The sequence below is a fragment of the Ammospiza nelsoni genome, chromosome 31 (assembly GCF_027579445.1).
Source record: "Ammospiza nelsoni isolate bAmmNel1 chromosome 31, bAmmNel1.pri, whole genome shotgun sequence".
NCBI classification, from domain to species: domain Eukaryota; kingdom Metazoa; phylum Chordata; class Aves; order Passeriformes; family Passerellidae; genus Ammospiza; species Ammospiza nelsoni.
This window is the reverse complement of record NC_080663.1, coordinates 4006038-4033493: the sequence shown is the minus strand read 5'-3', so window position 1 is coordinate 4033493 and position 27456 is coordinate 4006038. Positions and strand designations below refer to the sequence as shown.

At 48.7% G+C, this 27456-nt stretch overlaps 1 protein-coding gene across 1 annotated transcript; it reads right to left on the bottom strand.

The window, feature by feature from the left end:
• Window positions 1-1563: 1563 nt before the first annotated feature.
• LOC132085546 (uncharacterized) lies at window positions 1564-27456 on the bottom strand. The gene is given in 13 exon segments (XM_059491010.1): window positions 1564-1650; window positions 3383-3520; window positions 6194-6390; window positions 6808-6907; window positions 7764-7881; window positions 8556-8668; window positions 12515-12850; window positions 13128-13256; window positions 19836-19984; window positions 24794-24922; window positions 25844-25940; window positions 26485-26717; window positions 27207-27456. Coding segments are annotated over 13 exon segments (2076 nt in total).

Below are 27456 nucleotides of genomic sequence, written 5' to 3'. Positions count from 1 at the left end.
ACGACCCCCAAAGACTTGTGCGACCACCAAACCGAGTGATGGCGCATGCGTGGTAAAGGTGGTAATGAAGGCGGAGACAAAAAAGTGACGAACCGAAAATAGGAGGAGATGGCATTTGCACATGGCATATAAGGGGTGACTTTCACCTGGCAAGCTTGTACATGAAGTGGCAAGGGTCATTGAATCCTGCCCTCTGTACCCCGCGGTTGTTTTTGCTTATGCGCTATTATTTGAACCAAATTATCCCTTGTTTATATATTTTCTAAACTATTTAATTAAAATTTTTACTACTTTTAATACTATTTGGCCTTTTTATGATGGGATAATTGGGCAAACATAACAATGCTTTCTTTAATAAACTGGACCTGTGATGAACCACCTGGTGTCCTGATCCCCTTCCTACGACATGGGCCCTGCCAAGCAGTCCCTGCCTAACACTGGCCTCGCTTCCCCTGGCTCAAGTGCCGGGCCTGAAGGAGCTGCCCTGTGCTCCAGCCTGCCGAGCAGCCCGGCTCCCTGCCCCGGTGCCCAGAGTGCTGCACACACTGCTGGCCTTTGCCAGGAGTTGTAGGGCAGCCGGCAGAAGAGGAGGAATCCTCAGCCAGCCCAGCGGCCCGCAGCTGCCCTTGGCCTTTCTCTGCTCCTGGGCACACTCCAGACGGCCATGGCCTCCAGGCTGGTCTGTACCCAGCACGGCTGCACTTCCCCTCGGCAGCAGCCAGCTGCCACCTGGGCTCTGAGAGCGGAGGATTCGCCCGCTCCCAGCAAGAGGCACCCAGGGCCCGGCTGCTGCCTCTTGCAGCTCCAAGGGCCTCCTTCCAGCCTGCCTCTGCCGGGGCTCAGGCTGCTCCGGCCTCTGCCGGGGCTCTGCTGGGGCTCCAGCCCGGGCAAGGCCGGGCCCGCTCTCACCTCACAGGCGCTGACAGCTCTGCACCACAGGAGACCTTCCTGAGCACCCTCTCTGATCTTTCTGCTTTCTCACTTGAGCAAGGCTCTCCTCCAGCCAAAGAGATTATTGCATTTAGGGATACAAATCCAAGTGGCAGGAATCCCATTGCTCTCCAGTCACAGCTGAAGGCCTGCATCTGCACAGGGTGTTTGGGCTGCCTCATTCTTCTTTTGGTTTTGCTTTCAAATGCCATTGCCCTTTCTGCCTCAAACAGAAGTACCAAAGCTGGCCAAAAACAGACCAGTGGGCCATATTCCAAAGGCAGTGTGGTCTGGAGAGGATGAATGAAGAACATCCTTCCCCACTTTCACACCATGCCAAAGACACTGTGTCACTTTCCACCTTTAGGAAACAACAGACAATTCAGAAAGAATTTTTGAGCTTATTCGCAGAGTGAGAAGGAAGGGAATCTTCAAGGTGAGGTGTGGTTTCAGAAACTTTATTCATTTCCAATCCTACTCTGCAGTCCTATTAGACAATCCTACTCTAACTCTAACCCTAACCCTAACCTGAACCCTAATCCTAATCCTAATCCTATTCCTCATCCTAATCCTAGTCCTAACCTACAATCCTAGTCTAAACTGGTTGAGGAATAAATGGTCCTGATGTGATTGTCACGATCTTGTCTCCCTCCTCTTCTTCACTGAAACAATCAGTGGCACCAGGCTGGACGCAGGCTCAGCAAATGTTACAAATGGATGCTGCCCAAAGGGAAAAAAAACAAATCAACAAAAAACAATGGACCATGACTTTCCAAGCTCAGTGCTTCACGGGATTCCTCTGGCTCCTAGAAGGATACAGGAAGAGGACCAATGGGACCACCTACACCTCCAACTTTATGTGCAGGACTTTGCCATAACAGACAAACCTGGCCCAGAATCCCACTCATCCATTTATCCAGGTGTCCTCAACTTGCTGAGATTTTAGCCCTGCCAGTGCTCTAGAAACGGTGCTTTCTGTCCTTGGAGTTTCTACTTTTCAGGAAACTCCAAAGCCTCACACTGGTCCCTCTCTTTGAAAGACAGGCACTGTGCTGATTTCCACAGGGAGACAGAGCAGTGTCTACCATTCCATGCCCTGCCCCTCGTGTGCTGGATGGCACCTTCCTTCCAAGCAGGGCCAGCCCAGTGGCACTGGGCCCTGCAGTTCCCTCTCTGCCACACAACCTGGCAGTAACCCTGGCACAGTTCCCGTCTGCTTGAGCGTGCCAGGCAGCAGATGGGGCTGGGACAAGTCCCTCCCAGCTGTCCCTGTTTGTGTGGCAGAAACCTCTGAGGGTGGGCTGGGGGGCACAAACCAGGGCCCCTCAGAGGCTCACAGTGAGCCCCCCACAGCCCCTCCTGCCCACAGCTATTACCGCGACCTGAGTGGGTCGCTGCTGGTGAGAGAGAGACGGTGAATCTTGTATCTTGATCAGAAGGCTTATTTATTAATATATGATATAATACATTGTAGTTATACTAAAAAGAATATAGAGAGAGGTTTGCAGAGCTGCTAGCTAAGCTAAGAATAGATAGAAATGAATCCACAACAAAGATGTGTCCAGGGACTCAATCCCCCAGCTTGCACTGATGATTGGCCCTTAATTATAAACATAGAAAATGAGCCAATCAAGGTGAATCCTATTGCATTCCACAGCAGCTGATAATAATTGTTTACCTTGTCTTCAGAGGCCTCTGGCCTCCCGAAGACACAGAAATCCAAAAGAAAGGATTTCTGTGAAGAAATGTCTGTGACACACAGCCAAATCTCTGACCCCTAGGCTGGGACTGGCTTCCTTGGGTTCCTCCACCACCATTTCATGTCTCTGAACCCTGCATTGCTCTACTTCAATTCTTTTGCCATTAGATAAAACTGAACACCACACCAAATTACAAAAGAGGGTGACAGAAACAGCCAGAGGACCTCTCTGACTCAGGAAATGCAGAGGGAGCTGGAGTTATTCAGTTTTGTGAAGAACAGGCCCCAGGGAGACTTTATTGCCACTTTCCAAGACTTCAGAGTGGCTTTGAAGAAAGTGGGCGACATCTTTTTTAACAGGGCCAGATACAATAGGATGGGGGTAAATATTTTTAAACACAAATAGGATCTAATCAGAACTTGTTTACTCCGAGCATGGTGTGACCCTGGCACAGCTTGCCCCAAGAGCTTGTAGGAGCCCCATCCCTGCAACCATTCCAGCTCCGGTGGCAAAGGGCTCTGAGCAACCTGATCTCTTTAAAGATGTCCCTGCTCATTGCAGGACACTTGCACCAGAGGACATTTACAGGGCCCTGCCAGCCCAGCCCAGTCTAGGATTCCTCACCATTTTCATTTGAAGAGCAGCAAGAGTGGAGGTGAGGAGGAAGGGGGCTCATCTGATGCCTTGGGCTTGAGTGGAGGAGGAGCCCATCCCTCAGAGCCTGTTTCACCGGCAGCCCCTTCACATTTTACCTGCAGGAGCTCCTTGGCAGACCAGCGCCGCGCCTCGTCTCTCTGCAGGCAGCAGCTGAGGAAGTCACGCAGGCAAGATGAAAATAGGTTGGGCAGCTTCAGCTTTTGTCTTCCTCCTGTGGCTATCAGGAGTTGGGGCTGGGGAAAAAGGAGGCACCAGGCTCCACCTGCTTCTTTCCCATCTGTCACTGCTCTCCCAGATCCCTTTGTTTAACCTCTGTTCTGCAGTGGCAGTTTCTGCCCTGGCAGAGACCCAGAGATGACTTTTCTTTACCAACCAAACCCCGATGCAGCCACAGCCTCTCATACATCCCACAGATCTTGCCTTGGCAGCTGATTTTGTTGACTGACCTAGTTAGTGGGAGCTACATCACCACAATCACATTTCCTTCCCTGAGGATTCATACCAACTTGAGAGGCTTTTTGGAAGAAGGACTTTGCTATACTAACTCTACTCTATCCAAGGGTTAGTACATGAAAAGTATCTCTGAAGTGCTTCTTGGTCCCTTAAGCACAGCTGCCATAAAACAAAATGAATCAAGCTTTTTGCTTTGTTCTTGAAAACAATGGGAATTGGAAGGAAAGAAAGGAAATGCACCAGGTATTCCTCAGGTAAGGAAACAAACATTGGGAATCTCATCTTCAACACAGACACATTGAGATGCATGCACAAATGTACTGGCATGAAAACACCTGCTTGGACATACAGGAGCCACCTGCAGCTCCGTCTCTCAGCAGTCTGAAAATTTCTGCTTTCCTTACATGGAAAAGAAAAACCTTTCATGGTCAAATCAGAAGGAGAGGTTCCATCCCTACGGTCACCCTCTGCTCAATTGGCTACTCAAGTCAATGCATGAATGCTAGGCCCATCCCAGAAAGTGCCAGGAAACAAATGGGAGGTTCTGGCAGGCTCTCCACATCACCAGGCTCTGGCTTGGTGACGGGCAGAATGTGGCTTGGGCTAGGAGAGAAACACGGTCCCTGAGTGTTTCAGCAGCACTGCACAAGAAGCAGAAGAGACTCTGTGGCCTTTACACCCTCATGCCCAGGTTTCAGGCACGTTTCCCAGTGAGAAGAAACTGCACAGGGGGTTAAGTTCCTCCCTAAAAACCAGTGCCTTAGCAACTTTCTTGTGTTTGGGCTTCTTTTCTTCATTTCTGGAAATGTAACACCAGTTCTGAGAGGCTTGCCTTGTGTTTGAGGGGCATCTTCACAGACAGACAAGTGGGAACAACTTGAAACCCAAAGCAAATGTTGCCTGAGAAGAGCTGGGGAGTGTTTGCCTGTGGTGAGGCTTGAGCTGTCTGGCAATCCCTTTCCATGATGTGCAGAAACATCCAGCTGCTCCCCAGAACTCAGTCCCTCTGGGCACGCAGGCCTCTGGAAACCCCTGAGAATTCCAGCCTTTCTCCTGCTCAAGAGCATCTAACCTAAACTGAGCTCCAGTTTCTTCAGCAAGGCCAAGGATGCTCACTTCCATGCAGCTGACAGTGTCCATGGAGCTCAGCAGGTCTTTCTGATACTCCTCAGGCCAAGGAATTACAGTGTAGATTGGCAAGACATCGACTGATCATTATCCAGTGTGGTTCATGTGGAACCAAGCTCTAACATGCTGACAAGTCAGAGGGAGAGAGCTCATTCTGCTTTTGCAAGATGGTATTTAGAAACATAAGACATCGACTTGGAACTATTCAGACCTCAACTTGCAGAATCCATCTCAAATTAACAAAAATAACAATGGCAAGAGGCCTTGGAGTCTCCATAAAAATGCCCACCACTGTCATGATAAGGCTGTGCTCATGGCACTGAAATAGATGGTGACAAAAGAGACTTTGCTATTATCCTCTTTAACCCAAAGGAGAATTTCAAAGCCAGAAATGGCAATGCACTCCCCTTGTGTACAAATAATTGATGCGGCTTTCTGTCCTTTTCCCACATCACCAGAGGTGACAAAGAGGGTTTTATCCTGACTCTCAGCTGAGCTCAGCCACTGGCCATGGTGGGGAGCTGGAGCCCTCCCTGTCATTAGAACTGTGCAGGCCAGGGATGGCCCTGCTCCTGTGGTAAAGAAACACAGCACCAGTGTCAACTGCCCACGCTGGATCCCAGCCCAGGCACCTGCCTGCGAGCTCATCAACTTGTTAAAGTGCCAAGAAACAGCCAAGGGTTTGGCAAACAATTCTAACTGCAGTCGGAGAAAAACACATCCTACACTTATCCAGGCCACCCACACACGTGACTGAACAATGTACAGATGACTTGAAAGCCTGAAAGTTTCAACAACCACAGGATTTGGAAAAGATGCTACAGAATGGAAGAGAAGAGCTGTGTTTAAAAAATGAAAAAGCAAGCAGAACTGCTAGGGCATTGCTTTGGTAGTAGGTTTTTTTCTCTTTTCCTTGTATTGTTTAGTTTTCTTTTTCCTTTTTTCCTATGTTTTCTATAAAATTTAAACTGGAAAGGTCTAACTTCTATTTCTCGGGATATTTATCGCATGTCTACCTTGTCCACTGAAAAATTCTTGTCCTTCAGAAACAGAGTTCCAACATTGTTCAAAAAACAAGTGGGAAATGTCAGGCATGGCTGGAGGCCAAAATGGCAGGTTTCTGAACTGGTTAGGTTTCTGAACTGCCACTTCCCTTTCTGATACAACCAAAGCTACAGCAGATGCTGCTGTGCTGCAGGGGCATTTTTAGAAGGGGACCTTGGTGGAAGTGGTGCCAGCAGATGGCAATGGGATTTTGTCCAATGGCACACAGAACATGGGACAGGTGAGAAAGACAGTGGGATCAGTGAGTATTTGCACCTTACCAAGACAGGAGTTGCATTCCAGGAAGGAACTTCTCGTTCCACCATTTCGATGCCCACAATTCCCAAAGACCATATGTCCACTTTGGGGCCACATGGTTGACCTGTCACCACTTCAGGCGCCAGCCACCCAGCAGCGCCGGCCACAGAGCTCCGTCTGCCCTGCTCAGGGCTGAGCTGAGCAAAGAGGCCAAAGTCAGCTGTGGAGAAAACAACAAACCGTGAAAGCCAGCTCCAATTAGGAAACCAAGCAAAAGAATTCCCCACTCTCAGGCTAAGAATGTGCTGTTGGATCTCCTGGAGAACTGTCCATGCTCGATTTCCTTGGGGCTTTCCAAAAAATCCCAGGTTTCTTAACGCTGCTCACAGCAGTGGACTTCATTCCCCTGAAGCTTTAGATTGTAGCTCCCTCTGTCTAGAAGGGACACACACAGAGCAAGGCCACTCTTGACTGCTTGTGGCTCCTTCTACCTCTGTGCACGTTGCAACTGTGCCCTCAGCTCGCAGCAGGGGTCCCTGCACTGCCACCAGCACCATTTTTGGGGAGCTGGCAGTCACTCCAAGCAGCCCCACACCCACATCCCTGGAACGCTGCACCTGACCAAGAATATACTGACCCAGTTTGACAGAGCCATCAGTTCTGAGAAGGATGTTGCTGCTCTTCATATCTTGGTGGATGACGTGGTTTGAATGAAGAAAATCCAGTCCTTGCAGGCACTGAGTGAGAAAACAGAAAGAGGAGGGCAAAAATGAGTGATGTGATTTCATCACACAAGAAAGGAAACATAGAATCTAAAAGATTCCCTCTCCAGGGGAATGGGGAGTAATGGCAGAACAGTAATGGCCACTGAGAGGAAGAGCTTGCTGCTCCAACACTTGCAGAGCAGGACCTTTCTGAGGAAAGGCATGTCAGCTTTTGAAAGAGCAATAGCACCTGCTGTTGTAGGCTGTCCCCCGCAAACCAGCCAGGGTGACTCCTGCAGCAGTGGACGTGCTTTTTCCATGCAGGGGACAAAGGAGGGGTTTTGAAAGGAAAAGTCCCTCCCTTTGGTGTTTAGTGGATCACTTTTGGGTGGGAGGCTGCATGGAAAAGATTTTCTTGCTGGCCTCAGCACAGGCGTGTAAGTATCACACCAGTCACCTCCTGGAAGCAAAGAGCATTTTGACTGCACTAGTATCCTTTTCAGCTGAGGACTGTGAGAAATGAGTATTTTTTCTTTGCTGGTCATTTCATATCCTGCCACCAGCAACTTTGCTTTTACAGGCAAGGAATGCAGTGAAGACAGACTCCAGGCAAAGGTTTAGAGAGGCAAGGTAGAGAACAGCAAATAAAAATACAAATACAAATACAAGAGACAGAGTGAGAATACTACAGCAGGAGATAAGACTACTGGCACAGAGTACAGGGAGTGAAGGGGCAATGGCAGGCCTTTCACTTGAGATGCTTTTACTTGCCCATAGAATAGCAGCAACACAGAAACAAAGCTTGGCACGGGAAATCACTCCAGCTCTGAGCCCCTGTTTCCCAGACAATCCTGCCGAAGCCCCTGGAAACACAGCTGGGATTGCTGACCTCCCGACTGATGGCTGCCATCTCATCTCCCGACAGGCAGGTCTGGCTGATGACATTGCTCAGAGTGCCTCCATCCATGTACTCCATAACCAGGGACAGTTCCTCACCCAGAAGGTAGCTAAAAGAAGGAAACAAGGGCATGGAGATGAATGTAAATGGCTAGGTTGCTGTTTGGAAAAGACGGGTTGATTCTTCTTTTCAGGTCCCTTTGAGACAAAGACAAAAAAAAAGAATGGACATTCCCTCTCGGCTGTGCATTGTTTGCCATCTGTGCAGTCTCAAGGAGAAAGGCACAGCTGCAAAAAAGGAGATGTCTTAGATGGGCAGTAAGCAAAATGTGCAGTTTGGAAACAGCCCAGGTAAAAAACCTGTCATGCATGGTGTTTCTGGAAAAAAAGCACCTAGCCTTCCTGGCATGCATAGCAATGAAAACCAGTGGCAACAATCCAAGGGAAATCCTTGTTAGTTTACCTGGACATAAGAAGACACTTGAAAAAAATCAAGCTCTAAAACGAAGTGGTGGCTGTGAATATAGAGATCATTGATTTAGTAAGACACAACTCATCCGGGTTTTTGAACAATTTTCAGATACCATGTGCCAGCGAAGACTCATGCAGACAAAATGCAACCTCTTCCCATCCACTGGAGATGAAAAGAGCAATAATAATTAGCCAATAATTACAGCTCTGCCACTGACCAAAGTGGGATTTTCTGCCACTGACCAAAGTGGGATTTTACCTTGCATGTTTGCAATATGTAAACAAACATTCATGGGACAAAAGCACAACTCACCTGTCTAAACAGTTGACCAGGTTGGGATTTCTATTCACCTTCATGACCATGAGTTTGTTGACTTTTAGTTCCTCGTTCCTCAGTCCGTGAAGCTGTATTTTCTTTATGGCCACCTAAAATGACATTGAAAATCAGTAATTTGAGAGGTTGGTGGCACGAGACCACAAGGCACGTGGAGCGAGTGATTTTGCAATGACACAGCTCAGCTGTGCCAAACTGCCTTGGGATTAGGCAGTGCAGTAATCAGGAACTGACATTCCAACAGCCCATTTCTCTGCTCCCTTGGGAGCCAGTTACAGGGCACGTGGGGCCACTGACATTTGGCCTTGACCACTTGGTAACAGTGGTGTCTCAGTTATCACCCACAAACCTCTGACCACACTCTCTGCTGCTTGGTTTGGGATTCAGAAGAAGTAATCCATGTCTTAATACTCTGTGGGTACATCTTGTGATATGGGCAGGGCTTAGGGCTTTCAGGGACGCCTTGCAGATCTCTCCCTATGTGCAGTTCCCAAGTGCAGCACTGCAGGTGGCTAAGGATCTGCCAGTAACTTTCAGATGGATTTGCTGGCAGCCAGAAATGAGAATTCAGGACTCTGAAGCTGCAGCCCCAAAGAGCAGTGAGGTGCTCGAAGGCACCACCTTTGTTTTAGCAATGGAGAGCGAGTGAGCGCGTCCTTCTCTGAAAGGAACCGCTGCCCTCCGTGCCTTCCTTCTGGCAGCTGAGGAGGACAAAGTCCCAAATGTGTTCTGTGGGCTGGCACCAGTCTGTGCTTCTTGTGCCTTTTCAGCACAGCTCTGCCCAAAGCTCCAGCCACAGCTCACACCAGAGGGGAAAGCCCTCGAGTGCAGCAGAGCCTGCAGGGGCTGTTGACATTTACCTCTCCTCCTGTGGCACTGTCGAGTGCTCTGTAAACATCTCCAAAAGTCCTAGAAACAAAACAGAAGCAAAGAAAGGAGAAGCCATTTAGATCTTGCAGTGAAAGCCAGCCCACACAGGAGATCTCTGCTGTAAATGCCTGCAGGACACTGGAAGCATGAAGATGTCTTTGACAATGCCTTCTGAGCACACCTAGAAATTCTGATCAGCACTGACAATCTAAGCCCAGTGCCTGAACACATTTGCAGCTTGTCTGACTTTACACTTGATACCTATTCCACCAGCAAAACACCTGATGCATAGTTTTGTACCATTAACATTGCTTGGACTCACCCACTGCCAATATTTTCCAGTTCAATGTATTTTAGAATAGGACTTTCCATCTTCACCATTCTCCCTGAGGGAAACAAAATGCAAGATGTTCATTTTAAAGCAGAGATCCCACCTTGTAGGAGATACAAAAGGCAGCCCCACTGTCTGGGGCTCTGAGCCTCCCTTGGTGCACAGCTGGCTAACAACAACAGGAACAGCAACTGGAACACCAAGAAAAGAACAGCAGGCCCACAGCACAAGTGGCTGGCACAGAGACTGATTTCCAGCATCCTTTGAAGTGAGAGACCTCTTGACAGCAGACACACAGGGAAGCACAGGGAGATACATTCAGAGGAGACTGAGACCAGAAGAGAATACCTACCTAGGCAAGTAAGTTTGTAATCTAGAAACATTAAGGAGAGCTGGAACTAACAGTGCCTTTGTTTTCTTGGGAATAATCACTGTGAGATTTAGAAAAGTTTTCCTACTTGCTAAGATTAAATGCACCTGGACATGTAGAATCAATTCCTCTGAACAGATGTCAAGTCCAGAACAGAAGGAATATTGCCAAGTGTTCCCATCTTTTCCACCTTGCAGCAGTTTGCCAGAAGAATGCCTCTGCGTTTGTAAACCAGAGCAGCTCATGCTAGAACCGATCCCCACGGGGCTTTCAGCATCAGGACCCTCACCCTTAATGAGCAGGCTGAGCCCAAAGATGCCCTTGCCCGTGCCCCGCGTGATGAACCGCGCTGCTTCTCTTCACCCTGACAGCGCGGATCAGTCGCTCCCATTGCACTCGCCCTCTCAGCACCGCACACGTCCCCATCTTCCCAACTCGGCACAGCGGGCACGGGCACAGAGGACAGCAGTGTTCCTCAGGCGTCCCTGTGACACAGAGAGCTGCCCAGAGGAGATGCTGACCCTCTTGTGAGTCCAGACCATGTGAGGCAGAAGCTGGCCCAGACTAGGGGCTGCGGCCTCAGGCAGCTCCGTGCTGCAGCAGCCGGGCAGCAGCGAGACCCTCCCAGCTAAGGAAGACTCCAGCCTCTGCATTCCCACAGCCCTCAGGGGCAGGGCAGCGACCACGACAAGGCTGGCAAAGCCCAAAGCCCCAGCATGAGCACTGACAGGCACTGATGGGAAGAAGCCAGAGTGAGCCTGAGCCCCAGACAAGCTGTTGCCCCCATTTAGGACACAACAGGATGGGCTTTGAGATCTGCCGAGGCGCAGATCAGTGCCCTTTTTGTCCCAACAGCTGATGGTAGACACAGAATCCACTGGGCTTTCATCTCAACCCTACCAGATCTTATCTGAGAGCACAGCACTGGCAGCCATTAAGGGCAAGAAACAGATCCATTGGGTTGTGCTGCAGAATCACAAAGGGCTTGATGTGTTCTCCTAGAGACTAATCTCAGCAGGGCTTCTGCCAATGGCTAGGACTCAAGCAGTCACAGCCTTCTGCTGATCCAGGAACAATCCCTGCTTCTGCCTTCGGGAGAGAGAAGGGAAGCCCAGGAAAACTCCAGCCAGTCTAAGCTGCCCTCAGAGGCAGCAGGAACACCCAGAGCTCTCTCTTGCTGCCTCAGAGCAATGCCAGCACTTCTGTGACACTAAACTCAGGAGAACCCTTGGGTACCGCTGTGCTGACACGTGTACACAACACACTGTCCCTCAGATAAGAAAGATAGCAGACGTACTCTGTTGCTCCAGGGAGTCACCCACCATCTCCTGTTGCTGAGCAGCAGCTGGGTCAGCACGGGAGGTGAACCAAGGGCTCAGGCTCCACTTCTTCATCTGGAGAGCAAAGGCTCCTTGGGATGGCACTGCTTCTTCTGCAGCAGCTTCAGTGTCAAAGTCAGTGTAGATCTGAGACAAGAAATGAGTTGATGTCAGGAAGGTGTGGCAGAGATTGCCCTGAAATGCAAGAGAGATTGCCATTTGAAATGCAAGCCCTTAGGAAGCTGCTGTCAGCCACATGCAGAGCTCTTCAAATGGATTGCTTTGGATGTCCCCTTGTGAAACCAAATGGTCAAAACCAAAGGCTGGTTTTACTTGAGTTCATAGCCAGTTTCTTGTTCTGAAGGATGACTGCAGCAACGACCGCTCCATCTCCTCCCAAAGACTCCTTTCCCCCTCCTAGGTCTGCAGATACATTTGCAGCTCCTCATTCTAATATTCTACCTCCTGCCATGAAATTCTCTTTTTCTGCACCTTCCTCGGGACGTGCTTATCCTGCAGCATCTCTGGATGGGTCAGTTCCTGGGCCTCATGCCAGCCTCGGGGCTCTTGGTTGCCCGTCATTTGCTGGAACTCTCTGCAGGCTGCCAGGTAGGATGGCGACACTTCCACCTCAAGTCAAACAGAACAAAGCAGTCAGAGACTACAGCTTGTGCCCGTCAGCCAGGAGTCATCGACTGGGAAGAAAGGAAAGTACAGGAGCAGATTTGCAAAGGATACAGACAGCTTGTAGCTCGTATTCCAAATCTATGTGAGTGACCATGTTCACCTGCAAAAACACCTCAAGAAACAAGGTCACCTGGAAGAAGCCAGCAGGAGTTCATTTGGATGACTACTGGCTAAATGGCCAAAGGAGTAATGCCACTGTCTAGAGCATCAGCTGACATCCCTGAGAGCAGCTCTGACAGAGGCCTCATCAGGATGGCACTCAGAGGCATCACCCACCCCTGCTGCTGCTCTGCACTGGAAAGGCAGGGCAGGCAGAAACCACCCCTTGGGTGACTGCAGTGCCTAGTGCTATTTCACTCGCTTGCTTTTCTAGAGCCTTTTGCTCCTGAAGGAGGTGATTCATTTTCTCTTTGATGATTTTAATTTTTTCATCTAGCCTCTTCTTCCTTGCCTTTATCCTAGTCTCAGTTTCTTGCAGCTGTGCCTCCATCTATTCGTCAATTTTCTGTAAACAACAATGGAAAGGCCTCTCTTTCATGAGTGGAGTGGCTGCCATTCCTTCATTCACTTGTTTTTGTTGATTGCCCCTCTGCATAGGGAGATTCTTCTCCTCTTGGATGTCTTCATTCCTCCTCTTCACTGCCATGATGGCACTCTGAGCTTCAGGCAGCTCTGCTTGTGGCTCTGCCTTGATGTTCTGTGCACACAAAAGCAGAGCAAGTGACTGAGAGCTGCCATCAGGCTCAGCTTTTCCCTCTTTTAGCCTCAAAATAACATTTATTCAGCCCCTTCTTTCTGCTTTTCCACTCAGCTCTGCTTCCACTGTAACCTTCCTGTCCTGGTGCTGATCTCTGCAGATTCCAAGGCTCTGTGCTTCCAGTGACTGTTGGACTCCTGGCCTCCTCAGTCCCAAGAGCTCTGGTTTATGGCCCTCTCCCTGCCCTTCCCTCTGTGCCCTGGCCAGTCAGGCTCACCTGGCCATTCTCCTGTGGCTCTTCCACCTGCTGCCTGAGCTGCTCTTCCTGCCCTCGGGCTGGGAACAGCTCTCCCTGAGTCTGGCATGGCAGCTCAGATGAGGCAGTGTGCTCCTGCTCTTTCTCTAGAAGCACCTGCACAGAAAGCAAGAGAAGATGGGTTTCAACTTCCCATACGCCCTTTGTGGGCCAAGACTCACAGACTGCTGGGCTCACACGTTCCCAAAGCACTGTGCTGCTGCTCTCCTGGGTCATTCTCTGCCCAAGGGGAGGCACAGATTCCAAAGTGACCCTGGCCCTACAATCAGGGGCCATCTGGGACTGAAGCTCCAGCAGCCTCTCAGGCAGCTGACAGGGAAGGGGTGGCATTTCTCAAGGGTCTGGTGAGGGCCTCCCTCTGCTTCTGCCGTGTCCTGTTTGTCTTTCAGTAGTGACTGACTCCCCGCCCTGTCCCACAGCTCCATCCTGGCTCTGCGGGGGCTTCCTGGGTGAGCTCACTCCTTGTGAGAGACACTTCTGGAGTTCACCTTCTCTTCAGGCCTGCACCAGCATTCCTCCTTCCTGACATCCACACTCTTGTTAGAAAACCGGGTCATTCAGGAGATGAGGATGCATGCAAAGATCTCTGATGGAAGTCAGAGAACCTCTATGGCCACCTCAGTTTTTGGAGGAGGACCAAGGTGTTTCTTCTCCCTCTTTTGTCAACTGAGAATTCTGACCAGCAGTAACAGAGTTTCTCATAAGGCCCCATTAACGAATGCACTTACACAGCCCTGGGGATGCCAGCGTAGGAAACCATGTGTCATGTAATGCAAACCATGTGTCATGTATGAGCAAAGTCACCAGACCCCAGCTACAGCATGGGATAGTTCCACTCCCTCAGGACATGCAAAAATTTAAAGGATAAAAAGAAGGCTTCAGGGCACAAGAGGCTGGAGGAGGAAAACATGAGGGGAAAAAACAACCATCTCTGGAGGGGGAAACATCTCTGCCTACTCAGAATCAGTCAATGGAACTTGTCTCTACTCCTCTCCTGAAGGGATGCCTTTAGGTGAGCTTTGCATCTTCCACTGGTTTGGAGCTGAGCCAGGAAGATTCAAATAGATAGACAGATCTCATTTTTTTAATCTCTCTTTACTGTGCTGTGGCATTTACATTCTTTGAATACAGAGAGATATGGTTCCTCTCTCTCTCCTAGGTTTTTTTTAAGGGAAGGTAGTGAGAAACTTAGAGAAGAAGAGAAAACAATTATCTCTACTGGCTGTTGTTGTTTAGTACATGTAGAATGTGTTATAGTGATTGTTTACTGAAAGTGATTTGTTAATTGGATTTTAGTGGTAGTTGTTTAGCTTGATTAGCTAATTAGATAAAAGCTGTGTTGTGACTGTCTGGAGACAGTCACGAATTTTTCTTTAGTAGCTTTTTAGTATAGTATCTCTATAGTATAGTTTAATATAGTACTAGTGTAATACACCATAGCCTAAGAAAGCATTTGTATAACCTTCTAAATCATAGAGTCAAAGCACATTATTCGCCACATGGGGGTCACCCTGAATGAATCCTGTCCTTTCTGTCGCTACACATATCAGCACTCAGTAGCAGTGCCCCAACCAGCAGCCATCCTGAACTTGCTGTCCTGTTGCTTCAGTAACCCACACTCTTGGGGAATCTGGAGCGTGTGGGTCCTTATGGAATGCAATCAGACCCAGAGCATTGCACTGGGAACTGCTCTCTTTGTGCATCTGTGCTCGGGCAAGTTCTTCGCTTGGACTCGCCCACACTGATGGTGCTAAAGTGGCTGGAATCAGAAATGCAGCCCAGCCCTCCCAGCTCCTCTAATCTCTGAGCACCAGCTGGAATGCAAGGGCATTGATTTCCTACTCAGTTCCCAAACACAACACACACTGATTCCCTGGGCAGCCTAAAGACACGGGAGTCATTAACCTGAAAGTGATGTGTTTCTGCCAGTGCTGGAAAAGGGCAGGAAAGATTGAGTAAAAGCTCCCTTGCTCCCTGGAGAAGGAGAAATTGCACAAGGCTTCTCCTTCTAGCAAACAAACAAATAAACAAAATATGAAAGTGTAACCCACTCCAGTGTCTAAAGCACTTGGATGCAGTGAAGGGATGTTTGGCAGGGAAACAGCCCTCGTGCTGAGCATTGGCTCTATGGATCCAAGGCAGGGATCTATGGAAGTCTGCCTGAAGGTCCCTCATGAGCCCCCATTGTCCAGGCTAAAGCTCCCTCAGCCCCTCCTCCCTGGCCTTGTGCTGCACCCCTTGCCCAGCTCCCCTTTCCCTCTGTGCCCACGCTGCAGCCCCTCCATGACTTTCTGCTTCCCAGGGCCCACAGCTGCACACAGCACTCCAGCTGTGGCCGCAGCGCTGCCCAGCACAGGGCCACGCTCCCTGCCCTGCTCCTGCTGCCCCACTGCTGCTGGCACAGCCACCGTGCCCTTGGCCTTCTTGGCCCCCTGGCCCCACGCTGCCTCATCTTCAGCTGCTCACGGCCGCCAGCCCTGCGTCCTTTGGGCCCACGCAGCTCCCCAGCCACAAAGGTGCCCATTGCACTTCAGATACTGCAGGCATCATTGCAAGATGGCCTTCCTGTGCTACCACCTCATGTTCCAAGTGGATATCATAAAGTTTGATAGGAATAGAATTCTAAGGGACTCTGACTAAATTAAAATGGTCTAATTCAACTGTACAGGAAATTGCTCCTATGTAAATATTCCACCCTACCTGCCGTCAGCAAGCAAGGTTCTCTCTTCAAAACTAGGTTTGTAGTTCTTCAAAGCTCTGATATAGAAATTTAAAATATCCATTTCGCACTTTGTTACTTTTCTTCAGGCATGAAAATGGATTTTCTTTTGGCCTTCCTGGCTGGCCCTCCACACTCTACTGCTACTGGCCCAGCTCACATCATGTTCTACAATTCTTAAACACCAGGAACTTGAAATGTTCCTTTCTCACTCACCTCAGGATCTTCAGCACTGCTGAATACACACTTCAGGTGACCTGTAGTGGGAAGGGAAAATGAACCAGATGCTGTCAGAAAACTGCCTGGGCTGCTGAATCCCACAGAACAAGTCACCCCAAACAGAGATGATTTCCTGTTTCACAACATCCCTCCAGCAGACACATTTCATTCACACAGCCAGCAAGGGATCAGGACAATATTCTTGCTTGTGCGTACAATTTGGCCTGTTTTGCCAGTAAATGAATACAAATATGACCAAGAAAATGCAAATTGTTTTTTAACACTCAGTGCTCCTGTTCTACCAAAGACATAAAACAGCTTCTGAAATCCTCTCCTTGAGGTTCTTTTTTTTTTTTTAATCAGTTGCATGCACCGGTTCTCATTAACTTGCTTGAAACAGTTGCTCAGAAAAGCTTCCCTAAAATCCCCCTGAGCTGTGGCAGACACTCACTGCTTTGGAGTTTGCATTTCCTTGCAAAGGGAATCACTATTTTAGTACTTTGAAAAAGGTCAAGTTAGACAGTCAAATCCTTTCATGACAAAAGTTAAAAAGAAATAAGCTTTCTCTGAATTCCGGGAACAACTGCAGAGTTTTTAGAAGGCCTTCCAAGAAGCTCTGCCAGTCTACAATCTCAAAGGTGTCTTGCTTGTCCCAGCAAACTGAGGAAATGGCAGACTCTGCTGCCACAGACTCTCCTGTGGAGGGAACGGAAGCCCTGCAGGTTCCTCTGCAAATGCTGCCCCTGTGGCTACAGACACCCCCTTTTTAGCTGAACGTCATGACAGGAGCTTTACCACACCAGTGGCATCCTAATGCTCTTTCTCTTTCAAAATCAGAAACTCAGCCCCCAAGAAAGAGCAGGAAGACATACAAAAGCCAGGTTAGGATACACCCTAACCTAAGTAGAATGGAAAACTCTACTTACGTGAAAAGTGTGGAACGTAATATGTGGAAAAACAAACACCATAAGCAGCAAAAGCTGCTGTGGCCAGATGGTGGATCATATTCCCAGAGCTGTGCCAGTCTTCTCCAACACTAGAAAAAAAAATGGCCTCTCAGAGTGCAACTACCCACTGACCAATGCTCCAACCAGGAGGGTTCTCCTGATGTGAGCAAGGCTGCTCTGACACTCAGGCCTTCTGTGCACCAAGGCAAACTTCTGATGTCACCACAACGATGTGGCAACCATGTGTGACATCATAAAGCAAAGTATGACAAAGAAAAGCATCACAAAGCATGTTGGTCTGTGAATTTATGCAAAGCAATAATCAACTTTCCCTACAGCAAACACAAAAGAGCCTGGGAAGTTCTTCTCTGTCACAAAGCAGCAAAAATTCCCCTCATGGGCCAAACCCTGTTGTTCGGGGGATCCAAGAGGAACTCCAAGAGTGCCTCAAGCACCTACAGCCTGTACCCCAGCTGAGCACTCACATGGGACCCAAGCAAAGGAAACCAGACCAAGACAATGGCCCACAGCATTGCACATGTGAGAAATGGCTCTCACTTTTAACATTTTAAAGGTTTAGTAAACCTTAACAAAGGACTGAATAAGGAAAAATTGCAGCATTGGGAGTCTCTGTGACTAGCAGCCACGTTCTCATCTACAAAAAGGATGCTCTGCCTTTTATACCCTCGGCCCCTCCAAAAGTTTTGTCAGTCAACTCTTTCTCTGCTGTCCTTTGGTGGAGATTACTTTCCTGCATCCCGACTGGAGGTCAGGTGTTGTTACACCCTGCCTGCTGGTCACAAGCCAGCCCTCCCCAAATGCCCTGACTACCCAGGCTGTTACAAGGGGGACGGGAAAGAGGACTATGGGAGGATATATTACAATATAATCACTACTCATTTGAACATCCACATAACATCTGCTTCTTAATTGTCAGAGCCAACCATTGCATTACTCGTCTGGAACACACAGAACCAGGAGAGAAGCTACTGTTGGTATCACAGATGAAATGTTTCCTAACAAATCTCCCCACATATTTTCTCCTTTATTGGACATGCCCAGGGCTCCGGTGCGGGTACATCTCTGCCTCTCTTCCTCTTTGGCAGCAGTCGAACTGGCAGCATCTGCCCGCCAGCAGCAGCTGCTCCCAGCTAGGAACGCCGCTGGCGGTGCTGATTTCCAGAGGCTTCTGTGTGCCAGGGGAAGGCAAGGCAGGAGCGGGTTGAACGGCGCTGGCACTGCTGCTGCTCTGTGCCAGAGAGCCCCGGCTGGGCAGGGCACGGTGCCCACTGCACTGCGAGCTCCTTCTGCTGCCACAGCTGGGCACACCTGGCAGAGAGGCATGATCACCTGTGGGCAAGCCAAGGGGTTTCTGGGGCTGCACTGCTCTGCACACACCCAGCACACCTGCAGCACACAATTTTAACCCTCAAACTGGTAAACCAAAGGAAAACAGCTGGAAAAGATTTCATTTTCATCATTCTTACCTGCTCAACAGAAGTATTTAAAATGAACGTTACCAAGCAGGGCCCAATTCCTGCTGCCAGCTCAGGGTTAGAAGAGAGGCAATCCTTGATCTCAGCACTGGGTGTGTGGGGAATCACTTCCCTAACACGTGCACACCCAGCAATCTCACTTACTAGTTTGTATCCATGGATCTAAGACATATTCAATACTTTGCTGAAACTCACAGGCTAAATATTCCCCCAAATTATTTGATGTACTGATTGATACTTATTGACTTCTTGATACTTAAATAACTTCTCCGAATGTACTGACAAGAGAATAGGAGTGTCCTGTAGGTCCCTACTGGTCATTGTCCCAGGTTCAGGAGGAGACCCATGCAGAAAATAAGCCAGGACAAAACTGGGCTTGCAAAGCAAATTCATTCCATTTGCTGCAGTAGCAAATAATACATACCAAGCCCTGGATTCCTAAAAATCTGCTGAGCAGGAGAAGGAGGTGGAGCGTGGTGCTCGGCAGCAGGGGAAGGTAGGCAGTGCACTTTCAGGACATCCCCTGGAGCAAAACCACGTGCATCTCATCCTTCTCACCCTTCCAGCTCAGAACCAGGCCTGGGATCTCCTGCTCAGGAGTGGAATTTCCCAGTTACAGCATTGGCTCACACATGGCTGGTGTGTGAGATGAGGCCATGAATCCAGGATTTAAAAGAACTGGAAGAGTTAAAATTTTAGCAAGATTTAGTTAGGGGGAAAGAGTATAGTAAGAAGAGTAGAAATAATAAGGGATAGTTATTTTTATCAGATAAGGTAGTGAAGGCTAGGGTAATATATCACTTGCCTGTCTTTACTATGTTTAAAGAAGCGGGATGGGATGCGGATTTCTTTGTGGCAAAGAAGAGGACCGTAGCCTGCACCTGGGCCCTGAAACTACAACTATAGCCAAGGGGTGTGAAAGCCTGACAACAGATCATAAGGAAAGAGGTCAAATTGAGGAAGACGTCTTGGCCTTCATCAGAAGGAGACCATTCCCCACTTTAAAACCCACCAACCCATTTGAAATGAAAGACTGCAGAAATGTGAAGGAACTTTGGAGTCAATTATAATACATTTTAATTCAAAGGAGGGTAGGCAGTGTTATCTAATGAATATGTGTTAGGTTTTTTGGGATTTATATGAATGTGTAAGATATTTTAGATGAGTAGAGATGAGAGAGAGAGCCAGTGATTCTTCACACACGTCTTTAGGAGACAACTCCTCCTGTGCCTGGCTGTAATAAACACACCACCTCCTACCTTTAACTGTGGGGAGTTCTATTCCACACCTCATTTGGTGACCGCAGCAGGAACGCTTCTCTGCTCCAGCAAGAACATCCGGGCTCTGGATGTCTCTGGGCGCTGCCAGGACATTCCTTTCCTGGAGGCACCTCCGCGCTCGGCTGCTCCTCGTGGGGGACAGACAAGACTGCTGGCACTGTGGAGAAAGGAACGTTTAACTCTGTATAAAGTAACCCTAAGGCGTATGCAGAGGAAGGGCTGTTCACAAGTCACACAGAGATGTCCTGTACACAACGTACGCCTGTGCAGTTTGGGCTTGGGTCTGGCTGATGGCAGAAAGGATTTGCTGTGTCAATAAGGACCTGCTAGCAATTCTGGGGGTGAATTGAGCAAATCCTGTTTTATTGCTGCTATTTTTCCTGTGTGTTGTAATTGTGGTTGTGTTTTCAGTGTGTGAATGTTTGAGGAAGATGATGTGGGTGGATGCTGATGTGGTGTATGGTGTGTGTTGTGTTGAGAAAAGTGAGCTCTCTGTCCCCTCATAAAGAGATATTCCCTTCCCGGTGAGCCTGTGTGTGTGGACTTTCTAGTTGCACGGATTGGTGCTCGCTGTGACACCTGGTGCTTGGGTATACAGGGGGGTTGAGTGGTTTTTCTCCCACATTGTGGTCATTTGGGACTGCACGGTTGTGTTTGGGGAGATTTCAGGATTTTGTTTGCAACAAGTGCAGCAATTTATGCAGAAAACTACAGTGTGGTGATTTATTATGCTGAACTATGGCAATTCCTTTCTACTGCCCCCCTCTCCGAGCATTTACAGTCTCCTGCCACAAGGAGGACACTCTCTTGCCTCCCCTGGACATCCTCTTTCCTTTCCTGGACACTCCCTTTCTCTCCTGGAGCTGTTCTCCATTAAAGCTGTGGGACTTGGTCCTGGGAAGAGAGAGCGCCTCTCGTCTTTTGCTTTTGTCCTTGTCAGTGTCACTGGGCCCAGAGCTCGCCAAACTGATCCCCCACAAGATGAAAACTGACAAATAGTCCCATATACACAGCTCAAAAATTGCCACATTTTTGATGGACTGGGGTGTTCGCCACATTTTGGAATTCCCTATTCCTACACAGGCCAGGCAATTGTTGAAAGGACGCAACACACTCTAAAACCATTCTACATCAAGAAAACGGGGAGTGGCCCAAACAACATCCCAGATGAGGTTGAGCAAAGCTTTATATGTCTTTATGTTTTTAATAGCTCATTTGCAGGAACTAATCCTCCAATTTTTAGGCACTTTTCAAACAGCACACAGGAAAAATTGAAAGAAAATCCTTCAGTTTTGATCAGAAACCTTGAGTTAGGACAAACTGAAGGACCATTTTCACTAATCACTTGGGGCAAAGGGTATGCTTGTATTTGCACAGGTGCCGGACCTAAGTGGGTTCTGGTGAAGGATGTGAAACCGTCTCATACACAAGAGCACACCGACAATTCCACCAGCAGGGAAATGAGCACGCAGACGTGAGCCACACGAGAAGCTACGGTGCATGCCAGACGTTCCCCGTTCAACCTGTGAAAGCTACAATTCTGGAGTTTGATGTTGATTTTTGGACTGGGAAAATGGTTTGTATCATAGAGCTCTTTCAGCAAAAGCGTGGTGTCCATTGTGTTCCAAAGAATTCTAAGATATCCAAATTTGTAAAAATTGAAGGTTAGAGGGACAGTTTAGTGCCCTATAGTTGGCCAGTCTCTGAGCAAGCATTAAAAGGTTTGCTTGAGAACTGAAATAGATGGGGAAGCTTTTGCCAAAAAACAGCTGAACAGGAACATGGAGCTTGATCAAATGATATACTGGCACTTGTTGGTTTTGCTTGCTTGCTTTTGCATGCATACGTGCCTGTAGATCAACCAAAAATGAATGTTTGCCTTGCTTTAGCCAAGTCAGCAGGCTCAGACACCATGTGTTTGACCCATTTCAGCCCAGACAGATCCTTTGCCACCCGTCTGGTTGGTGTGCCTGTGCCAGCCAAGGAGCAGCCAATACCCAATCGTGACAAATATTGGTGTGAGGCTGCCAATGAGACCAATCCCATAACCAGCTGACATCACTGGGCCCCTGATCTTCTTAAAGCACCTTCTGAACCTCAAGAATTGGAATTCTTGGTTCATTGGTGATGGAATTTTGTGCTGAGTTTCAGTACCAGGGAGATCCACAGTTGAATGTTACTCCCCATCATCCTGAGGACAGATACTCCAGTTTGTGGTGCAATTGTACTACCCCAGGGCCCCCTAAGGGTGGAACTGCTGACGGGTAGATGACCTAGATGAGTCCCCACATCAATTAGCAACAGAATATTGGCTCATTTGTGGAGATAGAGCCTGGCAGGACATTCCCTCAAAAATTAAAGGTGGCCCATGTAGCATCAGACAACTCACTGTGATAGCACCTATCATTAAAAAAGCCATCAAGACAAAACACAGAGAAAAAAGATTTGCCCATCATTATAAAGAAAAGTGTAATAGCAATTTCAGACCCTAGGGCCCTGCAAAATGAGGTACATTGAATTTATTTCTACATCAACTTGCCTTGGGTGAGGCACTGAAACCATTACACCGATTGGGGTGTTGGCTGAAGAAAGGAGACAGTGCTACTTCCATTGCAATTAGTGACATGAGGACTGATGTTAGTGCTGTCAGACATGCAACCTTACAGAACAGAGCAGCAATTGATTTCCTTAGCAGCCATTCCATGTGTTCAGTGTCACCCCCATGTTCAACACTGTCACTGTCAGCTTTGACAGCTTTTGGACTGTGTTTGAGAAGTCAATTTTTTCTGACTGTTGAAGGGCGTTGGGGCCCAGAGTTCTTGTTAGGAACAAGGGATTAAGCGTGTGAGCCATGCAGTTGTTGGACCAGGTGTTTTGTGTAAGTGGTGAGAAGGGTTTCTTCCTTTCTGTTTCTCTTTCAAGGGGAATATGAATGTTGTCCCTGAGTCCTCAGGAGGGGAGCCTGTGGACAGAGCTGCAGCAGAGGGAGCTTTGCCTGGCACCGAGAGCTGTGGGAACAATCCCCAGGAGCCCGAGGAGCCTGGTAAGGACAGAGCCCCCACTGGTTTAGAGAGGGGTGAGATGGCTGCTCTGAGCCTGCCTCTGGCAGGGAGGGAGATGAGAAGGCTTGAGTTCCTGTCTGCAGCCTTGGTGCTTCCTGGTGCCTTGAGTTCAAATCCTGTGCTGGCACAGCCTGCCTGAGCCCTGCCCTCCACGCTTCTCCAGAGGCTCTGACACTGAGTCCTCTGAGGGAATCCACAAAATTAGAGAGTTTTGGGAAAGCTGCAAAAGGCAGGTCTCAGATACAGCAGAACTGTGATTAGAGCCAAGCAGCAGCCGTGAGATAGGTCAGCAGAAAAATTATTTAAACTGCAGAAAAGCAAGGACAAATAGAACAATGGTCTGTGTATTAACACTGGTCTAGAATAAATCTCCAAGCTACAGAAAAGTTGATCTAGCAAGATATTGGGAAGGTTGAAGCTTAATAATGGAGCTCAGTGCACTGTGTTTTAAGGCTTACTAGTAGGTATTGTCTTTGAAATAAACAAGCACTGTTTTAACCAAAGGTACCTGTGCTTACAGTGATTGGATAGAACTACTGTCAATATGCTTTTGCTTTGTGTGATTGGGCCAAAAACTTATAAAGTAAGTTTTAACATTAAGTTCTTTGTCTGCTGCCTGGGATGTGAGCTGCTGGCATCTTCCCATTGTCATAACCATGTAATGAGACTGATGCTGGAAAACAAACAGCTCGAGGCGCGTTCCTCAGCAGCCTCGGCCCGCTCGTGATTTCTACATAGTCCCTGCCAGCGTCAAATGGCACGGCTTGATTTGCAGGGCAGACAGTCTTAAACATCTGCAATATCCTATCAGAGTCCTAGTTTGGCTTCATTCAAAGAAAGAGGAGAGTGCACCTAACACTGACCACTTGTTAGGCAACATCTTCCACTTTGCCCTTGTACCCCTACAGAGAGGCTGTCTGCAAAATGCCCAGAACACCATCCAAATCTGCAGCAAGGACAGGAAAAGCAGGCAGAGAATCTTTCTGTTTTCAAGATCCCCCTTCCTAGGCGACTTGACCCTTTCTACCTGATTCTCACTTGAGATCTACCCATGATAGAGCACTGCAGGAAAACACTTTAAAGGGTCATTAACCAGAGCCTGCTTGGAAAGCAAGGGTAGAAACTCTTTCCCTCCCTGATGGGATGCGGGCCAGCAACTGCTGCTCTGAAGATGTGCAGCTGCTCCTGTCTGGAGAGGCCATGGAAGGGCTGTGATGGTCTACGGGAACCAGAGGAACGATGAGCTCAGGTTGGCATTTGAGCTTCATGGGAACAAGCAGAATGAAGAGCTCACAGTGGAGATGAAATTTGCCTGTGCCTGGCTCCTCCGATGAAGCCCCAAGAAGTCCAGATGAAGCAAACACCTTCTCCCAAGAAGCTAGGAAACCTCAGAGTCCTGACCACCTGCACTTAGCCTGGAAAGGCCGGGAGGCAGCTCTAAATCCTCAGGTGAGGCAGCACTGAGGTCCTGGTATGAGAGCGCTGTGTAGCAGTGTTGTCCAGAGCCACTGCCAGGAAGTTCTGGGAGCTCCAGTCTATGAGATTCAGTTCTACAATTTGAAAGAGCAATGCAGGTCACACCATGATGGCTAGAGAGCCCTGCCCTTCACCCGTGCTGCTGCAGCAGGTGTGGGTGCACATGTGCACACACACACGTACAGGGGAGGGGCAGCCTTCTGCGTGTCACTATGCCCAGCTGCTGGGGCCAGGTACCCTGCTCCAAGGCATCTACACCGTGCCCTAGACCACAGTCCCGCTAAGGCCACACAGGGACACTCCAGAAGGGGTCTGTGCTAGCCTGGGTACACCAAATAATACAGACAGCCCAGTTACACTGTCCTAGGAACAGCAATCCAGTGCAGAATGTTCTGGATACCCAGCACTCAACCCTGCAGCCTACTTACAGTAGTCGTTGAACATCTCTGGTGCATCCAAGACCCGTTCTGGCTTTGAGGGAATATTTCTGCTATTCTTCCTGCTGGATCCAGGTGCCATTTTCTGACTGTAGAGCACTTTCAGGTTATTCTGACAGCCTGTGTGCAGGGGAACAGGTTTGTTAACCTGAGTTAGGTTCCTCCCAGCTGAGTGCTGCTCACCCAACTAGGAATCTCTTGGAGTGAAAATAAAGTCCTAAGAGAAACACTCACAAGCCTGCAGTGCACTAAAATCACGGGCAGTATGAACTGCTGAACAGGGGTGAGCTACAATTTCCTCATTCATGGAAACAAATTTGACAAACACTTGGGTTTTTGAATCCCATTATATTTAGTTGCAGTTTAAGCTAGAAAGTGCACAGCAGAGGGTTTGATGCTCTTACAGACTTCATGAAGGTTTGGAACCTGCAGTATAGTGAAATGTCACCGACATCTTTTCATAAAAATCCTTTCTTTAGGATTTTTCTCCCTTCTGAGAAGCTGTGGCCTCAGCAACCAAAGGTAAACAATGGTTATCTGCTGCTGGGGAATGCAACAGGTGGATGTGTGATTGGTCGTGGGTGGATGTTTGGATTTACTGACCACTCAAGGCAGAGCTAGGTCTCGCTCTCTGCTGAGACACAGCCCTTTGTTTATTCATTCTTTTTCTATTCTTAGCTTAGCTAGCTTCTGAGAACTTTCCTTCTATTTCTTTTAGTATAGTAATAATGTAATATATATCATAAAATAATAAATCAAGCCTTCTGAACATGAGGTCAAGATTCTCGTCTCTCTCTCCACCCTGAAGACCCTTGCAAGCCCTGTAACAGGTGACCAACTGGCAGTCATAGCAACTCTCCTAAATAAATTCACTGTAACTGTTATGCCCCCCCTCGACCTCAGGACCCTTAAGAAAGGAGACTCCAGCCTGTACAGCTCTCAGAAACCAGTTGATTTCTCCTGTGACCACACAGAGCCTCTGTGTTGCTGTTCCCCTGACCTGATCTCTCCTGCTGATTCAGCTCAGAGCCTGTATCATACCTTCTGGAGCATTCTGTGGTTTTCCTCTGAGGTGGAGGATTTTTGCCTCTTCTACATCAAAACCATTAAGATTCACTGCCCACGCTTTCTGTTGCTCCTACAGAGACAAATCACCCTCAGTGCAATGCATTTAAAACAATTCCCACACTGCAATTTAAACAGACACCTAAGTCCCCTTTTCTTAGAATCTGAAGATGTTTGCCTGTGCTGCAAGGGTCACTCACACAGAGGCAGGTCAAAGCAGTTTTTCCTCAGACTTTCATACATCATCCTGCTCACATTTTCACACAATGGCAAATTCAGTGTTATTGCCAGTGGGAAAAGCCACAGACACAAAGCGACCAGATGCTTCACAAACAGATTTCAGAAGACGGTGTAAAACATTCCAGAAGTGTTCCCTGTGCAGACATTGTCCTAGAATAGCTACCACCAGCAGTTTCACTTTGCATAGGCTCACAGCTTTGTGTTTGTGTTGCCTGCTACATTTTAAAGCCTCATTAGTCAAAAGCTAAATTTTGCTACCAGAAGCAGCATAGGCTTAGAGTGCATGGCAGTCTCTACAGCTTCAGTCTCATGCTAGGCTCCTGAAGCCCAGAGCTGCAAGTAGTGATGGCTGGGACTTGTCAGTCCCATGTGCCCACTTGATAGAACCTATTGTTCACTGCTCTGTAAAGGGGCAGGAAGGAGTAGCGGTTGTTGAAGCAATTGTAACTTAGCAACATGCTCACCTTCTTGGTAGGGGAATCCTCAGCAGGGTCATTCTCTTTGGTTAGGAGGAAATTTGCCATCTCCATCTGCATAGTGCTGCGTTTGGGAATGTAGCGATCCCCCCTAGCCTTTGTGGGGGTGCTTTGAATTTTGGATCCAGATTTACCTGCATTCACACATGAAAATATTGTCTTACACCTATTTAACAGCCTGTATTAGAGCTTTCACGGGAGCAAACCCAACACTCTTCCACATCACACCCACCAGACCAGTAGGACTCTGAGGTCTCATGCCACACAGTCACAACTAACTTATATTTTCCTCCCTGCCACCAAGTTGGTTAGGTACAGTGTGGTGCAACTCCTTGGGTCTAGTGCAACAATTCCAGAGTCCAGAGATAAGGGGAAGATACAAAAACGCTTACAGGATGTAAAGCTGTCAGGTAACAGTCCTGCCCACACTCATCCTAGCATACAGCTGTGCCAGCAAGGCTCAGCTGGGCGAACAGCAGCTGGCCAGCCCCAGTGCTCAGAGCTCTGCCCCTCATGCTGGCAAGGAGATGGGTGGCTGTCAGGAGCACAGCCCACCTCCTCCTGCCTGAGCAGCAGCCGGTACAGCAGCGTGGCAGGGAGCCCAGAGCCCCATGGCTACGTACAAGCAGCCTGGGTGAGGCTCCCGCACTCAACCTCTGCCGCCGGTGGCCGGCGCTCACCGGCTGTCGTGGACGGCGTCTTGCTGGAGCTGTGGGAGCGATTGGCCGGCTTCACGGGCGACACGCCGACGGGGCTGGGCCCGGGGCCGCTCTCCTTGGCCTTGCGCTGCCATCGCGCATGCGGCGCGTTCGGGATCAGCGTGTCCAGCTTCAGCAGCCCGTGCAGGTCCGCCTCCAACAGGAACTGCGCCAT